Source organism: Nicotiana sylvestris, chromosome 3, assembly GCF_000393655.2.
Source record: "Nicotiana sylvestris chromosome 3, ASM39365v2, whole genome shotgun sequence".
NCBI lineage: Eukaryota > Viridiplantae > Streptophyta > Magnoliopsida > Solanales > Solanaceae > Nicotiana > Nicotiana sylvestris.
Genome location: NC_091059.1, coordinates 175,281,178 through 175,305,208, shown reverse-complemented (window position 1 = coordinate 175,305,208; position 24,031 = coordinate 175,281,178). Strand labels below are relative to the sequence as shown.

The 24,031-nt window shown below is 38.9% G+C and overlaps 1 protein-coding gene and 1 non-coding gene across 12 annotated transcripts; both read right to left on the bottom strand.

Moving 5' to 3' along the window:
- Positions 1 to 322: 322 nt before the first annotated feature.
- Positions 323 to 7,854, bottom strand: LOC104227498 (uncharacterized). Of its 11 annotated transcripts, none has more exons than XM_070171211.1 (8): positions 7,700 to 7,854; positions 6,027 to 6,105; positions 5,393 to 5,574; positions 2,871 to 3,078; positions 2,699 to 2,791; positions 2,175 to 2,527; positions 2,048 to 2,093; positions 323 to 561 (listed from the first exon to the last, which is right to left on the bottom strand). In XM_070171211.1, the coding sequence occupies exons 5-7, from the start codon at positions 2,747 to 2,749 to the stop codon at positions 2,063 to 2,065; spliced, it is 435 nt and encodes a 144-aa protein (XP_070027312.1). In that variant the 5' UTR covers positions 2,750 to 2,791; positions 2,871 to 3,078; positions 5,393 to 5,574; positions 6,027 to 6,105; positions 7,700 to 7,854; the 3' UTR covers positions 323 to 561; positions 2,048 to 2,062. The 11 variants fall into 11 exon arrangements, 9 of the variants coding, with proteins under 9 accessions (XP_070027312.1, XP_070027311.1, XP_070027304.1 ...); XM_070171210.1 differs by having other exon boundaries at positions 5,487 to 5,574; positions 7,700 to 7,842; XM_070171203.1 differs by having other exon boundaries at positions 5,487 to 5,574; positions 7,127 to 7,840.
- An 8,526-nt stretch (positions 7,855 to 16,380) lies between these two features.
- Positions 16,381 to 16,461, bottom strand: TRNAL-CAG (transfer RNA leucine (anticodon CAG)). The gene has a single exon. It is a non-coding gene; the product is annotated as a tRNA-Leu (tRNA).
- Between the last annotated feature and the right edge of the window lie 7,570 nt (positions 16,462 to 24,031).

The following is a 24,031-nucleotide window of genomic DNA, read 5'->3' as shown; positions in this document are numbered from 1 at the left end:
TCCTTTAGTGGCGACATAATTTTCCGGTCGTTATACATCCCTTTTAACGACCGGATTTTCCCTTCACTAATTTGTTATCTAGTCGTTAAAAGTCTTTAATGACAACAACTAATTCAATCATTACAAGTGCTTTAGCGACTGATATTCCCTTCGTTAGAGGTATAACTACTTTTAAGAACCAAACTGCCCTTCGTTAATGTCCATTTATCTGTTTGAGAAACTTATAGTTAAAGAGTTTTGATTGACCACATCTTCCTTATCTAATGTAAAATTATAGTAAATATAATTACGAAAATTTATATGCTTTCATACACACCCAACAACACTCAAAAATAACCAAATACTTGATATCTTTGTTAATACAAGAACTAAAGTATCATATTTACCAAAAACCAATCTAAATTGTATGACATCATTTTTTATAATTCTTAAAAGAGAAGCATAAAATTGCATCATATGTACAGTGTCTTTAAATCATCCCTAACAAAATATAAATCTCTTGTACTTCACCTTGCTAACACTTTCTTCAAGGATAGGTTCTTCGGACTTCAAATATTTGATCTGTTAACATAACAAATGTATGCTAGTTTAGTAACAAAGAATAAATAACTAAAAAAGAAAGAGCAAATGTATGCCAGTTAATAAAGAAAAATCAGATCTGTTAACATAACAAATGCATGACAACTTAATAATTCCATTAAAGGCTTCATTGAAAGGCTTCATTAAATTTTCTCTGTTTGTGTACAATGATCATAAGACTGACTAATGACATATAATTTTACATCACTAAATCCTATTACATTAAAACCTGCACGACGACACTTTTTGGAAAGCAAATCCTGTATCCAGCTTCTTGCAATTCTACAGATCACGGGGATAGGCGATTGAGATACAAAAAATGAGTTAATTTTCCTAATTAAACTTTTTAATGGGCACATGAAAAAAGCTATTTTTGATGCAGCAACAACAATATCAACACATTTAGATTTCATAAGACATCCTACAGTTGTATTAACTCCATCTCTATTAGTGGAATGATCTTTTCCATATGCCAATGATGCTGAATTGATGAATTTCTATTATATATAAAATTGTTTTTATGTTTTCTTGCAGAAGGTATTATATATAAAATTGTTTTTATGTTTTCTTGCAGAAGGTAGTAACCAGATGACTAATCTATACTTCTTCAAGATAGTGTACGAGGTACAACCATGTTGTTCCTTTTGCAACTTAGTAGTTTCCTAAATTACTTTAGTGATGATTTTATTCTTTTTTTATTTCGGTTCTTGGAACCACACTTTACAGAATGTGAGCAACTAATGTAAAGGAATCCTCCACTTCAAAAAATATGGACACTAAAGCTTTTCCATCAAAAGGATGATACTAAAGCTGTGACTAAAGTACGATATTGACAAGTGTGATTGGAACTCCACATGTACTTGGTGACAATCATATATACTTCCTATCAACATTTTCATCATCATACCCAATATCCACTTATTTTCGTCTGTCATTTTCAAGTCCTAATTAAAGCTAGGATTTTCAAAAAGTCATTCTTTTTTTGGCTACTTTATCAACGAATTTCCAGAAGAATAAAGGATGCATGAAATTTATTGATGTAGAGAAAAAACGAAAAAGAAGGATTAGACAATCCAGAGTTTCAGTTCGGGTCATTTTTGTACAATTGGAACTTGACTGCAACTGTACCACTTCATCTCCCAACGGTCCGTACCTTTTCATAGGACCGCATCAAGGCACAGAGTCTTGGACATGAAAATATGGCAAGATTTATACCACTTTATGCAGCAGTTTATAGCGTTAGAACAATATCAAAGTCATGTAATAAAGCTGGCTGAAACTAACATTTCTTTAAAATTGTAGTGCATGCAAGGTTAAGCTAGCGCGCACCTCGACTAGAGGCGGACGCGGCTCTAAGATTTTTATAACATGGGTTTATCACTAAACAAAGGATAAAAATAAAGTACTTAATGGGAAACAGATTGTTATGGAAGTTTAGGGGAAAAGTATGTAATTGTATGTGACTTACTTAAATTCACTTGTTTCAATGACTATAAATTTGTTTATTCATAAACCTGAACAACATAAGAAGAAAATTTCACATGAACATTGCAATAATTTTATCACAGAATACAATAGGACTTCAATCTACTAACCTGTTAAATGCTTCAATATATTGCTCAATTGAAGATGGTGATGAAGTCTGATCAAATACAACACTTGCAAGCTGTGCATATTTACTCTCTAACACATCATATTTACTCTCTAACACATCATATTTACTCTCTAGCCCTTCCATGCGTCCTTTTAGTGATTCGTTTTCTTTTTCAGTAGCATTCGACATCTCTAGTAATGCAGTTTTCGAGGAGTTACCACCTTTCAACTCCTTAGCGGTTATCCCAGCACCTAATCCAACTACATAACTCTTGCATTGAGGTTCAAAGCACCTCTCTACAACCTGAATGTTTGTAAGAGATGATTCAGATTGCACCACTTCTTGGATTTTAACCTATAAAATGAAAGATAATTTAATTAAATACTGCAACAACGTAAACTAATGATGTAAAATAAAAATTATCAATAAATATACATATTTTTCATTGGTTTCAGGTTCAACAAACTTGTTGTCCTTCTTACGAGTTTCAAAAAATATAGTTGCCACATCTGGAGGATTACTCACCAATTCATAAATGATCTCTCTAATTGGCTTCCTACCCGTACGATGAGACATACTCAACTTAGACCTATTGACTGAATTTCTTGCACTTTTTTCCTAAATTGAAAATACATTGAAAAATTATGGCCAGCCACTTAATATTACAAGATGTTAATAAATAGCTACGATATCATACCTAAAAAATTTCAGTTAAAAAATTGCTCCTTGACAAACCATTCCCAATCACTCTTGTCTACCTCATTTGGCACATCTTTTAGAGCATCACGAAATGGCTTCGACTTAACATCCTTGCGCAACAATCCTCTCCAATTGTTCCATAATTTTCTCATATGTTTCAAGACATGATCTCATTGATCATTTATGTCATCGCTGTCAAATTTGTTCTACAATGTTCAAAAGTATCAAAAAAACATGAAACTTATCTAGTAAACTAGAAAATAAAAGTTTAACCACCTGTGAGTATCAAAAGAGATGAAAAAATAAAAATTTAACCAGCTATGCTATAAGGATTGCAATGCCTCATCTATTTTGCAGGGAACATTACTGTGGCTATGCCTCATCTATTGACGAACCTTCAAATGGTGGTATTAGCACATTGTACTCATTCCACTGAAGGGAAATCATGGATGAGCACAAGCATAGCAGCAAGGAAAGGAAGGAGCACACTGCTGATCAGATTTTCTGTGGTATGCAGGTGCTATTACCAAATAATCCTAGGATCAAATGGGGCTTCATGGGAGGAGATACAAATACATATAGACAACTCAAAGGCACATGAACTGGAATACATCAGAGTTCACTCTAATCAGCACTGGAAAATACATGCATTCATTGAAATATTTTTCTTCAGCTGTATACACAACTGGTGTATAGTGGAAACTGTTAAGCATGCACGTGGAATTTGGGGTTTGTGGAATTTGGGGTTTGTGGATCGTAATCACGTTCCAGTCTACAACTTCAACAAATCATATCGGGGGCCAGGCAATATACAAGGAAGAACAATGTGTTTCTGAAGGAAATGTCACAGTCATCTATCATGCTCAAGTCCTTAGGGAGGAGAACAAGGTGATGAAAATTTTCACTAACGAAGTTTTCTTTTTTGCAGGGGACGTTACTGTGGCTATGCCTTATCTCATGAGGAATCTTCACCTGGTGGTATTAGTACTAGGTACTCGGTCCATTGAGGGGGAATCATGGATGAGCACAAACATAACAGAGAGGATAAGAAGGGGCAGTTCTGATGCCCATTTTTTTCACATAAATAATCATGCATACTACTGGAGTTGGCGATGGTCTCTTGATAAAATAAATATTGCACGTTGAAAAATCACAGTGCAGCAAAATAATCTACCAACCCAGCTGGCAAATCATGCAAAGATATCAAGAAAATGCAAAAGGAATACACGCGATTTTGGGCACAAAAACAGCAAGGTGGTGCAACTTTGGACAGGACATGCGACATGGCAATTTTGGCAACATATTTTGGATGCATTAGATACAAACTGGGCGTATATCTCATTGCGATGTAATAATATGACAATCCAGGAGGGATTATATGCAAGAATATCAATAGAATGCAGATTGATATCAAGCAAAAGTGAAGGCAAAGACAGCGTCAGTCAACAGTTAAGGGCAGTACTTCTTGGTAACAATATAAGCCGCTTGGATCATTGGAATACATGCTATTGTTACTGGGAGGACATATTGGATAATTGGAATGGTAAGTCAATAGAAATGGTATCACGAGATCATAAAATGGAGCTTCATATCAATGCAATACGGGCAGTGCTAAATATGCAAGGAATTGGGGGCTATATATGCAATCAGCGCAGTTGGACTGTAATTTTTCAATGGCTAGTTTTTATAATTCATTTTCTTAGTCTTTTTATTATGCAATTTGTGATACCAGTGACGAGTTCACAGCTCAACACTGGTAATAGGATTCATGTAATTGTCAAGTTTTATTTCTTTCATCATTTAAGATCTCTTGACAATATATTTTGATTTTTTTTTATTTTCTATATATATAAAAACTAGCGCTAGGCACATCGCCTAGTGAATTCGCTAAAAAAAGGACTGCAATGGTGTGTCACCCACGACGAACCGGATGATGACTGTGATAATAGAGACAGACTATATGATTCTAGTGAATTTTATTAAAGGAGACACCAAGGTTTTGTGGCCAGTCAGAGAGCAGATCACTCAATTGCTTACCAGAGGCTGATTTCATATAAGATTTTTCTACAGGGAAGACAATTGTGTAGCAGATGCTCTAGCTAATATTGGAGTAAAGGAGAAACAAGAGATATTCTTCATTGAGGTTATTTCGTTGCCAAGGCAAGCCAAAGCCATATTGAAGAATGATCAAGATCTATATCCAAACTTCAGAATTAGAACTAAGAAGGACCAGTTTAACTTTGATCATGGATAGTAGCTTTCTATTTTTTATGACTTCTGTTTATTGATAATCCTGCTTATCGCCACTTAATGACCATGCATATGCAATGGTGAGAGTAGAAGTTAGATAAATCAGAAAACTAGGACTTGATGAAATGTGAAAGGGAGACATTTATTCATACAGAGAAATAACAAGATCTTAAGTGCACACACATACCGGATCAAAATAACCACAAACTTAGTCTTAAGTACAAACTTAAAGAAACTTCAACGAGCAATACACTTAACATACTAAATTACCTCTAGAAGAACTCTCAGTTCATCAATTTTATTTTGCAAACATTAGTACTCTTGATAATTGAAGAAGAAAAGGAAGCCATATCAGTTTCATCACCTTTCTTGTCTGGCACCAAGTCCCGCCTTTTTCCAGATATATTAGATAACTTAAAAATTCCAATCGAATTCCAAGAACTTTTCTCTGCCTGTAAGAATGAGAAAAGCATGTTTCAAGAGCTTTAATCTACTCTAACTCAAATGGTGAGAGCAAATTTTGGGTTTTCACTTTCATTTTCCCTACTAATTGAAAGAGGAATTCTATACTATACACGAAGAAACAGTGACATTAGTTAACAATTAAGTTTTCTTTATAAGGCTGACATTAGTAAGCAAATATGTCGTATAACTAACTACAACTTGGTTACAAAAAAATCTGAAAAATGAGTGGAAGACAGCAATTAAAACAAAAGGAATTTCTGCAATGTACAAAAAATTAGTAATTACTTTTGCTTATAAAAAAAAGGTTGCTACAACGTATAGAACTGATCCTCCTTCTCATATTATAAGAAATCTAAATGGCAGCGGCTCTTGACTTAAAATAATCAGCATTCATGATATTTCTATCCAAAAACAACTGAAGCAATAAAAAAGAGCTTACTTGTGTTCCTGCTACACAATATACATTGTGTGGAAACTCAGTTTGCACCAAGCCCAGCGAGTCACGCAGCACATCAAAACTGCCTCATTCAAAACCACAAGAAATTGCAAGAAATATATTACATTCAAACAAAATATATAACATAACTAATATCAACAATTGGTACAGTTATTTATGTCGTATACTTAACACAAATGATATGGACTCTTGTTAACCCAAATCATAAAAAGGAAGCCTCTGTATATTTGACAAACATGTAATTCTAAGAAGAAAATCCAGAATACTTGAGACACTACCTTTTGAAAAAATCAATAATCAATATCTTTAAACAGAGAAATCACTGAAACAGTAAAAGAATACCAATTCCACAATTAATTTTCACAAGTTCTTATTTTGCTATTAACACTACCAGCATAAAGGACATAAAATTCTTAGGTAGGGGCATATAAAGACATTTAACTGACATGAAACACATGAGTACAGCGAATGAAGAGACTAAAGCATGATAAGCTCACAATGATTGCACAACTCCAAATTTAGAGGTGGAAGAAATCTAGCAGGGAAGATAAGGAAATACTTGACCCAGTTAAGTTGTGAGTTCACAGGTTACTACACTAGCATTTGGATTTAGCAAACAGAGAATACATATTTAAACTAGCACCTACTATAAATATATTATATTAATGTTCGTAGCTACAGAGCAGCATCAACAATCATTGAACTGTTAGGAATTAGAACCAGCAGTTAATCCACAGAAATTCACCTCCTTGAACTAGGTAACAAAATGTTAATTCAGTACCAAACCAGAAGCACCCAATACGGCTCTAATCAAAAGCGAAATCCAACAACATACTGTTTTAGTGAAGAAAGACTTTCCAACTAATTCGTTATCAAGATATTCTCTTAAAGGGCAACTCTAAAACAAATCCATAGAGTCAACAAGAAAGCTTTACTTAATTTTAAATGAATGGATTCGTAAAGAAATCAATTATCTAACTAAACAATTTATACCCCAAACTCGGCTTATCCTTAAACGGCTCATTTTGAAGTTCGATTCACAATTAGTTAGTTAAAATAGAAAGGGAGTGATAGAAATTGACCTGTTAAGCCAAAACTTTCCTTAATAGAAATTGAAGAATCAACAACTACACATATTTTGACTCCAAAATTCAAGCGAGGAAAAAAGCGACTAACTGAACTCGGAATCGTGAACTTCGTTCTCGAACAATCACGTCCGAACCCGTGAAACACCAACCAAGCTCAAGCAAGATCCATGAATGAAGAACAACATGGCAGAAACTAAAATAATTTTTTTTTGTTTTATACCTATGTATATAAAAGAAACTTAACTCCAAAATGAGAGGAGTAATAGCCGAAAATCAGAGAAGAAAACTTAATATCTTTGTACATCTCTTTTTGTATTTTTTTTCTTTCTAAAATTTGAAATGCGAACAGAAAATCGAAGAAGAAAACTCAAGAGTAGAGAATAAATTTTGCACTTAAAACCCTAGATTTTCACTCACTTTTTCTGTTCAAAACATAATAATTGAATTTGAACATCCATGGTTTAGAACTGAGTTTCATCTAAACGAAAATTAAGTAGGAGTTCATCTAAACGAAAATTAAGTGTAGGAGTTCTCCACTCTTTCTTGGACAAGTATGTACGGCAGTACCGTAGAGAGGTGTTGCATAGACAGTTTGAGTGGCTGAAGTAGGGGGATATGACTGTGTCACAGTATGAGTCAAGGTTTTGTGAGTTGGCTTGTCGTGCCGTCTGGATGGTTCCGATAGATCGCGAGAGGATCGGGAGATTTGTTGATGGCCTTAACTACCATCTTCTTATTCTTATAACCAGGGAGAAAATATTGGGTGCTACGTGAGGTGGTGGATATCGCTCGCGAGATTGAGACGGTTCGCCGTCAGGATCGAGAGGAGAGGGAGGCCAAGAGGCCTCGAGGATCTGGCAGTTACAGTGGTTCTCCTTTGAGGGGTCAATTCCAGCATGGTAGAGGTCATCCTTTCAGGCCTGCTCAGTCGGCCCGTCCAGAGTATCGCGGGGCATCTTCAGGTTGTGGTTATCATGGGACTCAGCAGGGTCAGTCATCACTCAGCGCCCTTCCAGCCCAGAGTCATCTCGTGCCCCGTCAGCTCAGGGTTCTTCTATGCCGAGTGCATCAGCTGGTCACTCCGGTGCGAGGGGTTCCCTTCAGTCCCCTTCTCCAGCACCTGGGAGTTGTTTTGAGTATGGAGAGTTTGGGCATGTGTGGAGGCAGTGTCCTCGTCGCATTGCTAGTTCATCCCAGTAGAGGGGTCAGCCCTCGACTTCTGCTCCAATTACTTCATCACCCGCCCAGCCAGCTAGGGGTGGAGGTCAGGCAGCCAGGGGTCGCCCCAGAGGGGGAGGTCGATCAGGCGGTGGCTAGGCTCGTTTCTATGCTATTCCAGGCAGGACAAATGCCATTGCTTCAGATGCTGTCATTACAGGTATTGTTTCAGTCTGCCACAGAGATGCCTCTGTATTATTTGATCCTGGTTCCACATATTCCTATGTGTCCTCATATTTTGCTCATTATTTGGGTATGCCCCGGGAGTTTCTTGCTTTACCTATTCATGTGTCCACCCCGGTGGGCGATACTGTTGTTGTAGACCATGTGTACCGGTCATGTGTGGTAACTATTGGGGGTTTGGAGACCCGAGTAGACCTATTGATATTGAGCATGGTGGATTTTGATGTCATTTTGGGAATGGATTGGTTATCTCTGTGTCGTGCTATTCTAGATTGTCATGCTAAGACAGTCACTTTGGCTATGCTGGGTGTACCGCGGATCGAGTGGCGTGGTATGACTGATTATCTTCCTAGTAGAGTGATCTTTTTCTTGAAGGTCCAACGTATGGTTGGGAAGGGTTGCCTTTCATATCTAGCGTTTGTGAGAGATGTTGGAGCTGAGACTCCTAGCATTGATTATGTTCCAGTTGTGGGGGATTTTCCCCATGTTTTTCCTGCAGACCTGTCGAGCATGCCACCGGACATGGATATTGATTTTGGTATTGATCTGGTGTCGGGCACTCAGCCCATTTCTATTCCGCCGTATCATATGGCACCAAAAGAGTTGAAAGAATTGAAGGAGCAGCTTCAGGAATTCCTAGATCAGGGGTTCATTCGGCCTACTGTGTCACCTTGGGGTGTGCCGGTTCTGTTTGTGAAAAAGAAGGATGGCACAATGAGAATGTGCATCGATTATAGGCAATTGAACAAGGTAACAATTAAGAACAAGTATCCTTTGCCTCGCATTGATGATTTATTTGACCAGCTTCAGGGAGCTAGGGCGTTCTCCAAGATTGATCTCCGTTCGGGCTATCACCAGTTGAAGATCAGGGATTCAGATATTCTTAAGACTAGTTTCAGGACCAGATATGGTCATTATGAGTTTCTTGTTATGTCTTTCGGGATGACCAATGCCCCAGCAGCGTTCATGCATTTGATGAACAGTGTATTTCGGCCTTATCTGGATTCGTTCGTTATTGTATTCATTGATGATATTCTGGTGTACTCGCGTAGTCAAGAGGAGCACGCGGAGCATTTACGAGTTATATTGCAGAGATTGAGGGAGGAGAAGCTTTATGCAAAATTCTCCAAGTGTAAGTTTTTGCTCAGTTCAGTGGCTTTCTTGGGACACGTGGTGTCCAACGAGGGTATTAAGGTTGATCCGAAGAAGATAGAGGCGGTTCAGAGTTGTCCTAGACCGTCCTCAGCCACGGAGATTTGTAGCTTTCTTGGATTGGCAGGCTATTATCGCCGGTTTGTTCAGGGATTCTCATCCATTGCATCGCCCTTGACCAAGTTGACTCAGAAGGGTGCTCCATTTGTAAGGTCGGACGAGTGTGAGGAGAGCTTTCAGAAGCTCAAGACAGCTTTGACCACAACTCCAGTATTGGTTTTGCCATCAGCTTCAGGTTCATATACCGTATATTGTGATGCTTTGAGAGTTGGGATTGGTTGTGTATTGATGTAGGAGAGTAGAGTTATAGCTTATGCTTCTCGTCAATTGAAGCCCCATGAGAAGAACTACCCCGTTCATAATTTGGAGTTAGCTGCCATAGTTCATGCATTGAAGATTTGGAGGCATTACTTGTATGGCGTATCTTGTGAGGTATTCACTGAACATCGCAGTCTTCAACATTTGTTCAAACAAAAGGATATTAATTTGAGGCAGCGGAGATGGTTAGAGTTTCTTAAGGATTATGATATCACCATATTGTATCATCCGGGAAAGGCCAATTGGCCGATGCTTTGAGCCGAAAGGCAGTGTGCATGGGGAGTTTGGCATATATTCTAGTTGGGGAGAGACCCCTTGCAGTTGATGTTCAGGCCTTGGCCAATCGGTTTGTGAGATTAGATATTTCGGATCTCAGTCGGGTGTTGGCTTGTGTGGTTTCTCGGTCTTCCTTATATGATCGCATCAGAGAGCGTCAGTATGATGATCCGCATTTCCTTGTCCTTAAGGACATAGTTCATCATGATAATTCCAAAGATGTGACCATCGGTAATGATAGGGTATTGAGGATGCATGGCCGGATTTGTGTCCCAATATGGATGGGCTTAGAGAGTTGATTCTGGAGGAGGCTCATAGCTCGCAGTATTCTATTCATCCGGGTGCCGCGAAGATGTACCAGGATTTGAGGCAGCAATATTAGTGGAGAAGAATGAAGAAAGATATTGTGGGATTTGTAGCTCGGTGTCTCAATTGTCAGCAGGTGTAATATGAGCATCAGAGACAGGGTGGCTTGCTTCAGCAGATGGTTATTCCCGAGTGGAAGTGGGAGAGGATCACTATGGACTTTGTTGTTGGACTTCCACGGACTTTGAAGAAGTTTGATGCTATTTGGGTGATTGTGGATCGGCTGACCAAGTCCGCGCATTTCATTCCTATCTGTACTACTTATTCTTCAGAGCGGCTGGCAGAGATATATATTCGAGAGATTGTTCGGTTTCATAGTGTCCCAGTTTCCATCATTTCAAATTGGGGCACTTAGTTTACTTCCCAGTTTTGAAAGTTTATTCAGCGAGAGTTGGGTACTCAGGTGGAGTTGAGCACAACATTTCATCCTCAGACGGACGGGCAGTCCGAGCGTACTATTCAGATATCGGAGGACATGTTGCGTGCTTGTGTTATTGATTTCGGAGGTTCATGGGATTAGTTTCTACTGCTTATAGAGTTTGCCTACAATAACAGCTACCAGTCGAGTATTCAGATAGCTCTGTATGAGGCTTTGTATGGGAGGCGATGTAGATCTCCAGTTGGTTGGTTCGAGTCCGGCGAGGCTAGACTATTGGGGACAGATTTAGTTCGGGATGCCTTAGAGAAGGTGAAGGTGATTTAGGAGAGGCTTCGTACAACACAATCACAATATAAGAGTTATGCGGACCGGAAGGTTCGGGATGTGTCCTATATGGTGGGTGAGAAGGTCTTGCTGAAGGTTTCGCCCATGAAGGGTGTTATGAGATTTGGAAAGAAAAGGAAGTTGAGTTCGCAGTTCATTGGGCCTTTTGAGGTGCTTCGGGGGATTGAAGAGTTGACTTATGAACTTGCTTTGCCACCCAGCTTGTCGAGTGTGCATCCGATATTTCATGTTTCTATGCTCCGAAAGTATATTGGGGATCCTTCTCATGTTTTGGACTTCAGCACGGTTCAGTCGGATGATAATTTGACCTTTGATGTAGAGCCAGTAGCTATTTTGGGTCGTCAGGTTCGGAAGTTGAGGTCAAAGGATATAGCTTCAGTGAAAGTGCAGTGGAGAAGTCGGCCTATGGAGGAGGCTACCTGGGAGACCGAGTGGGAGATGCGGAGTAGATATCCTTACCTATTTGAGGCTTCAGGTATGTTTCTTGACTCGTTCGAGGACGAACGTTTGTTTAAGTTGGGGAGGATGTGACGACACGGCTAGTCGTCTCATGAGTTACCGCTCTGTTTCCCCCATTTCTACTTCTTTATGCTTTGTTATCCGTGTTTTATGGGATCGAGTTGAGTAGTTTGCGTTCGGAGTGGACTTGGTAAGAAATGATACACTTAGTCTCTTTTAAGAAGGTTCAAGTTGAAAAAGTCAACCGGATGTTGACTTATGAGTTAGAGGGCTCGGATGTGAGTTCTGAAGGTTCAGTTAGCTTCGGGAGGTGATTTATGACTTAGGAGTGTGATCGGAATTGGTTTTGGAGGTCCGGTGTAGAATTAGGCTTGAATTGGCGAAGTTAGTATTTTGGCGACATTCGGTTGGTAGGTGAGATTTTAATCAGGGGGTCGGAATGGAATTCGGAGAGTTGTTGTAGCTTCGTTATGTCATTTGGGATGCGTGTGTAAAATTTCAGGTCATTCGGACGTGGTTTGGTGGGCTTTTGATCGAAAGCGTATTTCAGAGGTTTTTAGAAAACTTAGGCTTGAATTCGATGTGAATTGGTGGATTTGGTGTTGTTCGAGGTGTTTTGATGATTGGAGCAAGTTTGAATGAGGTTTAGGATATGTTGGTGCTTTTGGTTGAGGTCCCGGGGGCCTCGGGTGAGTTTCGGGTGGTCAATCAGACTATTTTTGACTTTGAGAAGTTGCAGATTTGCTGTTCAGATGTTGCAGAAACTTTGGCTTTCGCGATCGCGTAAGTTGTGTCGCGATCGCGTAGAAGAAATTTGTAAGGTCAGGATTTAGACTTTCGCGTTCGCGTCTGAGGGATCACGTTCGTGGAAGGTTAGAAGTTTGTGTTTCGCGTTCGTATGAGGATGTCACGTTCACGTATAAGGATTTGGGGGTCCAGTGGAATTGCTCTTCGCGTTCGCGCTATAAGTCTCGCGTTCGCATAGTTTGGAGAGAGGAAGCATCGCGTTCGCAGCAGAAGTATCGCGTTCGCACAGGGTTATTTTGGGAAGTTGAAAATCGTGCTTCGCGATCGCGAGGCTTGGGTCGCGATCGCGATTAAGAGAAACCAGAACTGGGCAGAAAGTTTATAAGTTATTTCATCTGCGATTTTGGGTCATTTTTACTCCATAGTTAATCATTTTGAGAGCTCTTTGAGGGATATTGAAGAGGGATTCAAGGAGAATTGATTGGAGGTAAGATTTTTGAACCTAAAACGTGATTCTATTGTGAAATTAACCTAGAAATTCATGGAAATTAAACTAAAAATGGAAGAACTAGGGCTTGGGATTTTGAACTTTTGAATTGGGATTTGAAGGACCCTTTGAGGTCAGATTTGAGAACTTTTGATATGTATGAACTCGTGGAAGGATAAAGAACCCATTGATGTAAAAATTTCTGAGTTTCGAGAAGTGGACCATGGGCTTGGATTTTGCTAATTTCGGGATTTTTGATATTTTTCGATTGTTTCGCTTGGGTTTTGTTCCCCTAGCATATTGTGACGTATTCGTTCTAATTTTGGATAGATTCGACGCGCGTGGAGGCCGATTCGAGGGGCATAGGCATCGCGAGCTAGTATCGTAGCCGGTTTGAGGTGAGTAGTGATTGTAAATGATATCCTGAGGGTTTGAAACCCCATTGCACATCGTAGTACTATATTGAGGTGAGACACGAGCTCGATGATGAGCATTGGGTCATTTACTACTGGGGATTGTGACTTGGTCTGTCCCGATTGATGATCTTACCGCATATTTGACTGAAACTTATTTTTTATCATCATGATTTGAGTTGATTGCCATATTTGGGCTTCGTGCCAATTATTTGAACCCTTCGGGGATTTTTATCACTATTTTCTCATTATTTTGACTTATTATTTGAACTCAGTCCTATTGATATCTACTGTTTTACAAACTCAGCCACTTTTACTCAGATTTGAAACTTAAATACTATTTCTAAATGTTGTTTTGGGCTGAGAACTACTGTTTTACTAATGCCCGAGGGGCTTGTGATGATTTTCGGACTGAGTGAGGCCAAGGGCCATATGTGACGATATACTGAGTGATATGAGGTCGAGGGCCTGAGATACTTCTATACGCCACGAGGTGGCTTGACTGATGCGAGGCCGAGTGCCGAGTGATGTGAGGCCGAGTGCCGAGAGATGATGCCACGAGGTAGCTTGATATAGCGCTTGGTCCGTAAGGGGCCCTCCGGAGTCTGCATACCCACAGTGAGCGCGAGTACCTATTTGATCTGACAGTGAGCCCGAGAGGTTGATACTATACTGAGAGTGAGCCCGAGGGGCTTATACTGTTTTGAGTGATTGATACTGTGCCCGAGGGGCGGATTTCTACTTGTTATTTACCTGCCAAACTACCTATTTTACTTGTTTAAAAGGGATTTAACTTGATTTATTCACTGATTTACTGCTTTAAGTGATTTTACTGCTTTGATATAGAATTGCCTTGTGCTTTTACGTGTTTTCATGCTTTCAACCATTATTTATAATTATTACTCACTAGGTCAGAGTACTCACATTACTCCCTGCACCATGTGTGCAGATTCAGGCATCGCAGAGTCCGCTCCTGAGTGTTGATCCTCCCAGACCAGGCAGTATTTCGGTAACTACAAGGTAGTTGTTGGCGTCCGCAGCCCCCGTGCCTCCCTTATCTTATTATTTCCTTGTTCTTGAACTATTGTATCAGATATCGTAACTAGTGGACTTGTATCAGGTTATTAGTGCTCATGAATTGTGACACCCCAGTTTGGGCTGTGTCGGGATGGTTTCTTCTATTGTCATCGTTATTTTTGCAAATTATGGCTATTTTATCATGTTTTGAGCTGTTTATGATATTTAACTGCTTAAAAGAAGTGTTCTGTTTTGGTCTGGCTGGCCTTGTCTTCACGAGAGGCGCCATCACGATCGGGTTCGGGAATTGGGTCGTGACATTCTCTAATACGATTATATTAGCATTTGAAGACCAGCAGTTTCGTCACATTTTACTTTGCAGTTGCAAGTTTAGGAAAATAATGTTTACAATAGAGGTGTTGGAGAAGTCTTAGGGTTTTTTGGGGGAAGGTTGGCGGATCCAGGTGTGGTTCTGGGGAAAAAGAGGGAAAAGTTAGCGCCACTTTTTATTAATTAATTGTTTAATAATGGGAATACTATTCCTTTGTTAATATTGAGCTAATAATTAGTTTCAACGACTGGAAAAAAATTTGGTTGCTATAAGTACACTTATAACGACCAGATTTATGTCCCCTCGTTAAGAAATGGTCGTTAAAAATCAAATTTCTTTATATAATTAGAATAGTCTGAGAAGATCACTAAGGTAGCCATTATCTTCAAGGTTTTTAAATGATATATGTGCCTCGGTGGTGGATCTGGATTGTAGTTGTTTAAAGGGCAGCCTAGTGTATAAAGCATCTCACGTTCACGCAGGATCCGAGAAAGGGTCGCCCAAGGAATGTGATGTAGATAGCCTACCCTAATGCAAGCACTAGGGCTATTCATAAAAACCCGAAAAATCGAACCAAATCGAAAACCAAACCAAACCAACCAAAAAAACTAATACTTTGGTTTGGTTTTGGTTTTGAATTTTAAAAACCGATCAAATTTGGTTTGGTTTTGGTTTTAACCAGGAAAAAAATCGAGCCAAACCGACTATAGGAATAGCTATTTCAAATTTGTTATTACACCTATATATATGTATTATACAAAGTTTCAAAAATTCAATGGTAAATGTTAATAGTTTGCACTTTTAGTATAGTTCTTTATATTTACATTCTAGTTTGATTGGTAGTTTTCTTTTGTCAAGTGTAAGAATCCATTTCGTGTTAAAAATAGTATATTTTTAATTGAGTCCTTAAATTATTTATCACTATTTGATCCAATTATCGTCAATATATCTTGGTAAATAATATATTTCTCAAACGATAATTGATTTGATAGTGTTATGTTGAAAATATGATCTCCGGAATATGTGTTTGGTAGTATATGTCTTATATTTAAGAAAAAACCGACAAAAAATCGAAAAAACCGACAAAACCCGACATAAACCAAATCGAGAAAAAATCGACTTAATTGGTTTGGTTTGGTTTTAATATTTGAAAAAATGACTTACTTGGTTTGGTTTCTTTTAAGAGAAAAAATAATCCAAACCGAACTATGAACACCCCTAACAAGCACTAATGGCTCTTTCCACGGCTTGAACCACTTTGACTTGTACGGTCGGGATAGTAGTTGTTTCTGTTACCTAAACTAGCAATGATGGTTAATTCGAAAGAACATGTACTTTTAACCATTGGGTTTAATGTTTCTTGGGAATGTAGAGCGAATAATATCCTGTTTGTACTTGTCTGGATAGATTTTGCATACCTCGGATTATTTCTTGAATAGTATATTTTCAAATTAAAATAAAGTTTGGTACAATATACAACAAAAAGTTTGAATTCTTTGTCAAGAATGGGATTTGAACCCATGCCCTTTCGGACCAGTACCTGAAACTGGAGCCTTAGACCAACTCGGCCATCTTGACAATGGATTTATCTTGCTCAAGTTACTTCCAGGAAGCAATAAATCTTATGTCAAAATAACATGAGCTCTATTATAACTTTCTTTTTCTAATCAGCAAATGCAGAATTCAAACTCCTTTGTCACCTTTAGTTTGAGCGCTTGACCTCAAACATATAACATCACTTCATTGATAACTTTTTCTTGCCCATGTGTTCAGATGGAATAGTAACTTGAGTATAAAGGAAAAAGAAAGAAAGGAAAAAACTTAAGTAGAACAGAAAGAAAGAGTAAAGCTTGAGCCTCGAGCATAATTATTGTTTATTTTTCTTTCCCATCATTGATTATTTGAGAATGCTATCCTTTTCTTAAAGGATGACGAATGCAGTGTAGATTATTTAAAAAGAAAACTAGTAGAAGAATACAGAAAAACCAAAATCAACTAGATAAAGTCAAAACTACTGCATCAGCATTAACATCAGTGGTTTTTGCTTCTCTGCATGCTTTCTAGTTAATTCTAGGCTTCTAACTTAAGAGGATTTCTATATTAACTTTCATCTTTAGCATGAGTACAAGAGATTGTTTATGACTAGAAAAACACAGCCAGGCGGATTTAGGGTGGATTCTATGATTCAAATGAATTCCTTATTTTTTATTGAACTATCTATATATATGCAAAAAATTTAATATATGCATATGTTAAAATCACATTCGTTTTCAAGTCACTGACTCTAAATTCTAAATTCAGTTGTGTATCAAGCACCACATCTTCCACCATAACCTGCACCACAGCATGCTGCACATCTTGCGCCTCCATAGGCTTGCTACTGATTTATCTCTTGGCACTTCCCCTTGTGCACATGACAATATTATGAACGTTACGACGAAAACCGCAGCCAATATTCCCAAGAATGTTACCAAAATGTTAGTTCCAATATTACCAAAGCCTTCACTATCAATCAAACTCCTCAATTCCCTTGCCATCTTTTCTCTTCAATCTTTATGTGTGATGGTTTTCTACTTGTTTTTTCTTGGAAATGAAGGCAGGGTAGGAGAATCTATAGTTGTTCCAAAGGCCAAATTCACTAATATTGACCCTTCTTTTCTTTGCTAAATATGTCTTTCTAAGTCATGTCTAAACATTTTATAACTTTATATATATGTGATGTTTCTCTATTTCAAGACTTAAGATGGTGGGTCAACACAACCCACTATCAAGATTTGGAGTTTTCAGATCCCACTCTACTTTGTCACTTTCTATGATGTGTGAGAAAGATAGCATCACAGCTATAAGCCCATTAATTTGACAACTCAAATCCAAATTAAGTGTGAAAATAGCACGGCCTATCCAGTTTTCGAATTGGTAATCAAAAAATAGCAAGTGTTTGCTAAGTCATTGAAAAATAGCCATTGTTTTGCTGAAATACGGAAAGTTCTAGCATAATATGTTGGATTATGGAACTCTTGCATATAAACTTCCAGCATATTATGTTGGAACTCCAGCACGGAAAATTTCAGCATAATATCCTGGATTATGAAGCTCCTCCATTTAAACTTCCCGCATATTATGTTAGACCTCCAGCACATTATAAAATTCCAGCATATTATACTGAAATCTCATATGTAAAAAAATTCGAACTCCAGCATATTATGCTGAAATTTTATCAAAATTTTAAGGGTGTTTTTGTTTCAATTATTTCTTTACATGAAAAAGTGACTAAATTTCAATTACTTTTAAAACTATGTCTATTTTTCAATTATTAGTAGTAAATTTGGCTATTTCTGATTTCCCCCCAAATTAACTAGAGTCAGACTATATGAATTTTCTATATTTATTCTGGTTTATTTGGACGGTTTAAATCAAATCTCCCACTTTCTTAGCATAAGGATAATACTTAAAATTTAATCTCGCTATATGCCATTGTAACGACCCGACCGGTCATTTTGAGCTTTTGCACTTTGATCCCCAGTTCTCGGGCATGTCTTGCCCCGTGTGATGTATTACGACTTATGTAAATCGTTGGTTTTGGTTTTCAGGGTAATCGGAATGAATCTAGATGAAAACAGTTCTCAGTTGGACTTGAAATTTGAAAGGTTTAACCAAGAGTTGACTTGTTTGTATATGATCTCGGATCAGAATTTTTATGATTTAGCTAGTTCCGTTAGGTGATTTGGGACTTAGGAGCATGATCGGAATGCATTTTGGAAGTCCGTGGAAGGTTTAGGCTTGAATTGGCGAAATTGAGATTTCGGCGTTTTCCGGTTGATAGGTGAGATTTTGATCCAGGGGTCGAAATGGAATTCCGAGAGTGTTGTAGCTTTGTTATATCATTTGGGATGTGTCTGCAAAATTTCAAGTCATTCGGACGTGGTTTGATTGGGTTTTTGATCAAAAGCGTGTTTCGGAAGTTTTTAGAAAACTTAGGCTTGAATTCGATGTGAATTGATATTTTGATGTTGTTTTGAGTATTACGAAGGTTGGAACAAGTTTGAATGATGTTATGGGATATGTTGACATATTTGGTTGAGGTCCCGAAGGCCCCGGGTGAGTTTCGAGTGGTCAATCGAACCATTTCTTGTTTTGAATTATTGCAAAAAACTGCTAAAGGATTTCAGGAAAATTGGCCTTCCCGTTCGCGGGCAGGTCCTCGCGTTCGCGAAGGGTTAGCTAGTGAGGTTGAGTAATTGGCCTTCGCAATCGTAATGAGGGCTACACGTTCGTGAAGGGGTGGAGTCTCATGCATCGCGTTCGCGAGGTCCATGCCGCGTTCGCATAGAAGAAAAATGGTCAACTGGGTTTGAGAAGTTATTCATCGCGTTCGCGAGCATTGGGCCGCGTTCGCGTAGTTCTGTATCAAGTGTGCATCGCATTCGCGAAGCTGGTGCTGCGAACGCATAGAGCAATTTTTGGATGGTTGGTTTTTGTTCATCGCGAACGCGATGGTCATCCCGCGTTCGCGAAGAAGGCTTTTAAAGCCTGGGCAGAATGTTTTAATAGCCCTTTGAGGGGATTTGAAGAGGGATTCAAGAGATAACACCTGGAGGTAAGATTTTTGAACTCAATACTCGATTCATATGTGAACTCCACCTAATTAATCATGGAACTAAGCCTAAAATTGAAGAACTAGGGCTTGAGAAATTGGACTTTTGATTTGGGATTTGAAGGACCATTTGGGGTCGGATTTGAGAAATTTTGATATGTATTAACTCGTGGGGAGATAAGGAACCTAATGATGTAAGAAATTCTGAGTTTCGAGAAGTGGGCTTGAGGCTCGGGTTTTGGTAATTTCGGGATTTGTGCCCGATATTGATTGTTTCGCTTGGGCTTTGTTCCCTTAGCATATTGTGATGTATTCGTTCTGATTTTGGATAGATTCAACACTCGTGGAGGACAATTTGAGGGGAAAAGGTGTCGCGAGCTAGAGATTTTGCCGGCTCGAGGTAAGTAATGATTGTAAATATTGTCCTGAGGCTTTGAAACCCCGGATTTATACATCGCTGTGTTATTTTGAGGTGACTTACACGCTAGATGACGAGCGTGGGATAGAGAACCACTGGGGATTGTGACCTAGTCCATCCCGAACGACTATTTTAATGCGTATTTGATAGTTAACTGTTTGATGTTATTATAATTTGGGTTGTATGCAATGTTTGGGGCCTTGTGCCGACTTGTTGAGACCCTTAGGGGTATTTTTACTATCTTTCCTCACTCTATTTGTTTGAAAGCATTCTCAGTCATGTTTTACCTATTTAATGCTCAAATCTGGCTTTATCACTATATTCTTAAAAGTGTGGAAACTGTTTTGGGCTGAGATCCCTATTTTATTGAGATAGACCGAGGGTCTAATTGTGAGATTGATGACTGAGATAGACTGAGAGTATGATGGTGAAGTTAATGACTGAGAGTTTGATGGTGAAGTTAATGACTAAGAGAGGCCGAGGGCCTAGTTGTGAGGATTATATATCTATGGATCGGGCTGCACGCCGCAATAATATATATATATATATATATATATATATATATATATATACGGATCGGGCTGCACGCCACAGCGATACTTATATGGATCGGGTTGCACGCCACATCGATATGTTGGATCGGGCTGCACGCCGCAACGATATAGCGCTTGGGCTATAGGAGCCACTCCGGAGTCTGCACACCCCCAGTGAGCGCCATCGACGAGATATATGGATCGGGCTTCACGCCGCAGCGGATACTATTTGGTACCTATTAAGCATGAGTGCTAAGTGTGAGTCCTGATTGGTAGGAGTTGAGTCACGAGTGACTAAGAGGCTAGCCCGAGGGGCGATGGCTATATACATGCACATGAGTGATGTTTGCCTGAAGGGCCTGATTATGAACTTATTGATTTTCACTTCTCCTTAGAGTGAGTTTCTATCGAATATGTTGATTTAAATGGCTGTTTTCACTCATCTTTACACTAATCCTCTGTCGAAAATGCTAGATAAATGTTTTTTAAAACAACTTTCCTTTAAATTGGGGTTTATGAGATATTCAGAATTTAATCACTGATTTGGCATTGGTTATTTCCACTGAAATTTTCAAGTTATGAGGTGTTTATGAATACTGTTTTGCCCGAGGGGCTGTTTTACGAACTATATTTTGCCCGAGGGGCCGATTATGGTTTTCATCTCTTTTATTACAAATGGTATTGAACCCTTACTGAAATTGCTGGAAGGTATTTTAAATGATTTTTACCAAAAGCTGGATTTTAAATGAGACGACTGACTCGTATTCTGAATTGAAAGCCTGTTGTGCTTATTGGGTTAACATAAATGTGAATTTATTATTTCCTACTGCTCAGTCTTTATTTACTCTTATTACTTACTAGGTTGGAGTACTCACATTATTCCCTGCACCTCGTGTGCAGATTCAGGTATTTCGGAACCCGATAGCAGGTGTTGATTGTTCAGACGCGGAGTCATCAGAGTTAGCAAGGTGGCTGCACGACGTTCGCAGCACCAGTTCCTTCCTCTCATTTCTATTACTGTATTTAGTACATTCTCAGACTTTTGTTATATTTAGACCTTGATAGATGCTCATGACTAGTGACACCCCGATGTTGGGCTTGTATATTATTTTCGCACTGTTCATGTAGACTTATATTATGAAATATTGTTTAATTAAAGGTTTAGAAATGACTCTTAATGATAAAAGGGTTAATGTGAGTGTTGTATCGGCTGGCCTTGTCTTCACGAGAGGCACCATCATAACCGGGCCGGTTTAGGGTCGTGGCAAGTTGGTATCAGAGCCTAGGTTATATAGGTCTCACAAGTCATGAGCAGGTTTAGTAGAGTCTCGCGGATCGGTACAGAGACGTCTATATTTATCCTCGAGAGGCTGCAGAACCCTTAGGAAAACTTTACATTCTTGAATTCTTATCGTGCGTCCTTGATTTAGCTTGAAAAGTAACTCTTGAAATTCCTTCCACGCATTCGCATGCGCGTATGAGCGCTCAGTATCAGATGTGCCTTGATGGCTTGTGATTCTCTGATCGAGTGGCGAGATGTGGCCTCTGTGAGTTTGATGTTTGGGGCCAGTCTAGAGGACTTGAGGCCGGATCTTTGCCTATGGCTTGAGCACTGAGGTGTTGATTGTGCGAGCAAGTATTTTTGAACTTATATGCTCGGTATTGTCCATATTAGTGGAAGCGACGGCTGGATAGCTACGTGATGAGTATGTTTGGAAACAACAAGAAGGGTCTGTTGGAGGGTAGATGAACTATTAAGTGTTTGATTTCCATGGTGATTGGATATGTAGCCCCGAGTTATGGGTGCGTGAAGAATCTTTTCATGTCTCCTAGTTGGGAGCGAAGTAAATTTCATGTTGCGGTATGTGTTCAGAGTCAGGAAGTCTAAGTGACTAGGTAATGTGTATGACGGTGGAAGGTATACAGAAATGTTAGATTTAGGCGAAGCAGGTGGATTATCTCCTGCGGAGTGTTCTGAAGTGGTGTGATCCTTATGTTGTCTGTTAGAAGATCTCATTTACAAGTGAAATATATGTGTTGGAATTTAAGTTTTGGGTCGTTTAAGAGAGTGGATTTAGCTGCTATGATAATGAATGCGAGATTTGAAGAAGATATGGAGTACCAGATGGTCTGTGTTCCACAATCTTATGAAGGGTTGAGTTAATATCACTATGGTATTATGGCAACAATAAAGTATATGCGTTATGAGTTATTGTGTGTGTTTTGATCTATAGCTTCGAGCCAAGTGGGGGAGTTTGCTATTGATTAGTTGGTTGCACAATTATATGTTATGTTGGTTCCGGTTTGAGGCGTGTGGTGAAATCAGTTCTGGTTTGCGAAGATTGAGCCCGAGGATGGCTCGAGTAAAGAAATTTTTTTGACTAAGGTAAGGTTATATGTTGCAGTGTCAGAAGTGCTAATGAGGCACTGGTTGTTCGGTTCTGTTGATCGGGTTAATTGCAATTTGAATGGCGTGAATGACTCTCGAGAATAGTTCTAATGTGTTCAAGATGCTACATGTAACAATTGGGTATCTCAAAGTTGTATATGTGGTTAGAAATCGAGTTTTCATTAGAAGGGTTCAAGACTTATGGTATTTCTATGTTAATTATGGGATTCTATATATCAGTATCACGAAGGTAAAGGTAACAGATTTAGATTCGCAGGAAGTCTCTTCAGAGTAAAGTGTTTTGATCGTGTTGCTCGTAGAAGTATTTGAGAAAGTATTCGGCGGATTATGAGCCTTAAACGATGCGACTTTATGCTTGGGTCCGGTGTGGGAAGTCTGGGTTGAGGAATTGTGATGTTATAGCAAGAATGAGTATCAAGTTGAAGGTAAATCGGAAGGAAATTCGGATAGATGAGGTAGTTGGGTAGTAGGCTGAGTTAGTATGGTAAGAATATGATTAGCTCTTTGGATACTTACGAGATAATGAGTTTCTACAGGTGTTTCGCGGCAATTCTCTTGGGTTTTAGTGACCTGCATAGTTCGGTCAAGTTAGAAGGAACCAGTCCTAACGATTTAGATTTGTGCAAATGGGATTTGGAGAGTTCTTAATGGTTTTTACCGCGGTTTGGGGATGTATATCTTCTATGGGCATGCGAAGCATGGGATGTATAGTGATTTTCTTCTAGATGGGACCAATGGAAAGTCCTTGACTAGTTGAGTACGTAGATGTTTGTGGCTCGGAAGGGATATGAAGTTCTCCCGGTTATCCTAAAGTGGTACAGTTTATGCGATATGTTGTGTAAGATTGAGATTTGCATGTGTAAGGTCACAGTTTAGATTTGAATGGAAGATCATAAATTCTTAAGCAACGCGGGCAGTTTCAGATAATTAGAGAAATGAACTTCAGATGATTTGATAGGGGATCTCCAGATGATTAAGGAAATGGTAATGCCAATTGAGGTGATTTGATGAGGGTATATGTTCCAGAAAGAGGCAATGTGATTGAGTTGATGGTACTTCGGTAGTATTGCAGCACTTCTCGTCAGGTTAGCTACTGATATTCAAGTTTGCTTGGCAGTACAGAAGAATCTTAGAGTATCTCTCATGGAAAGATTGAGTTCTAGAGGTAAGTTATGCATGTGAGTGGCAGAATT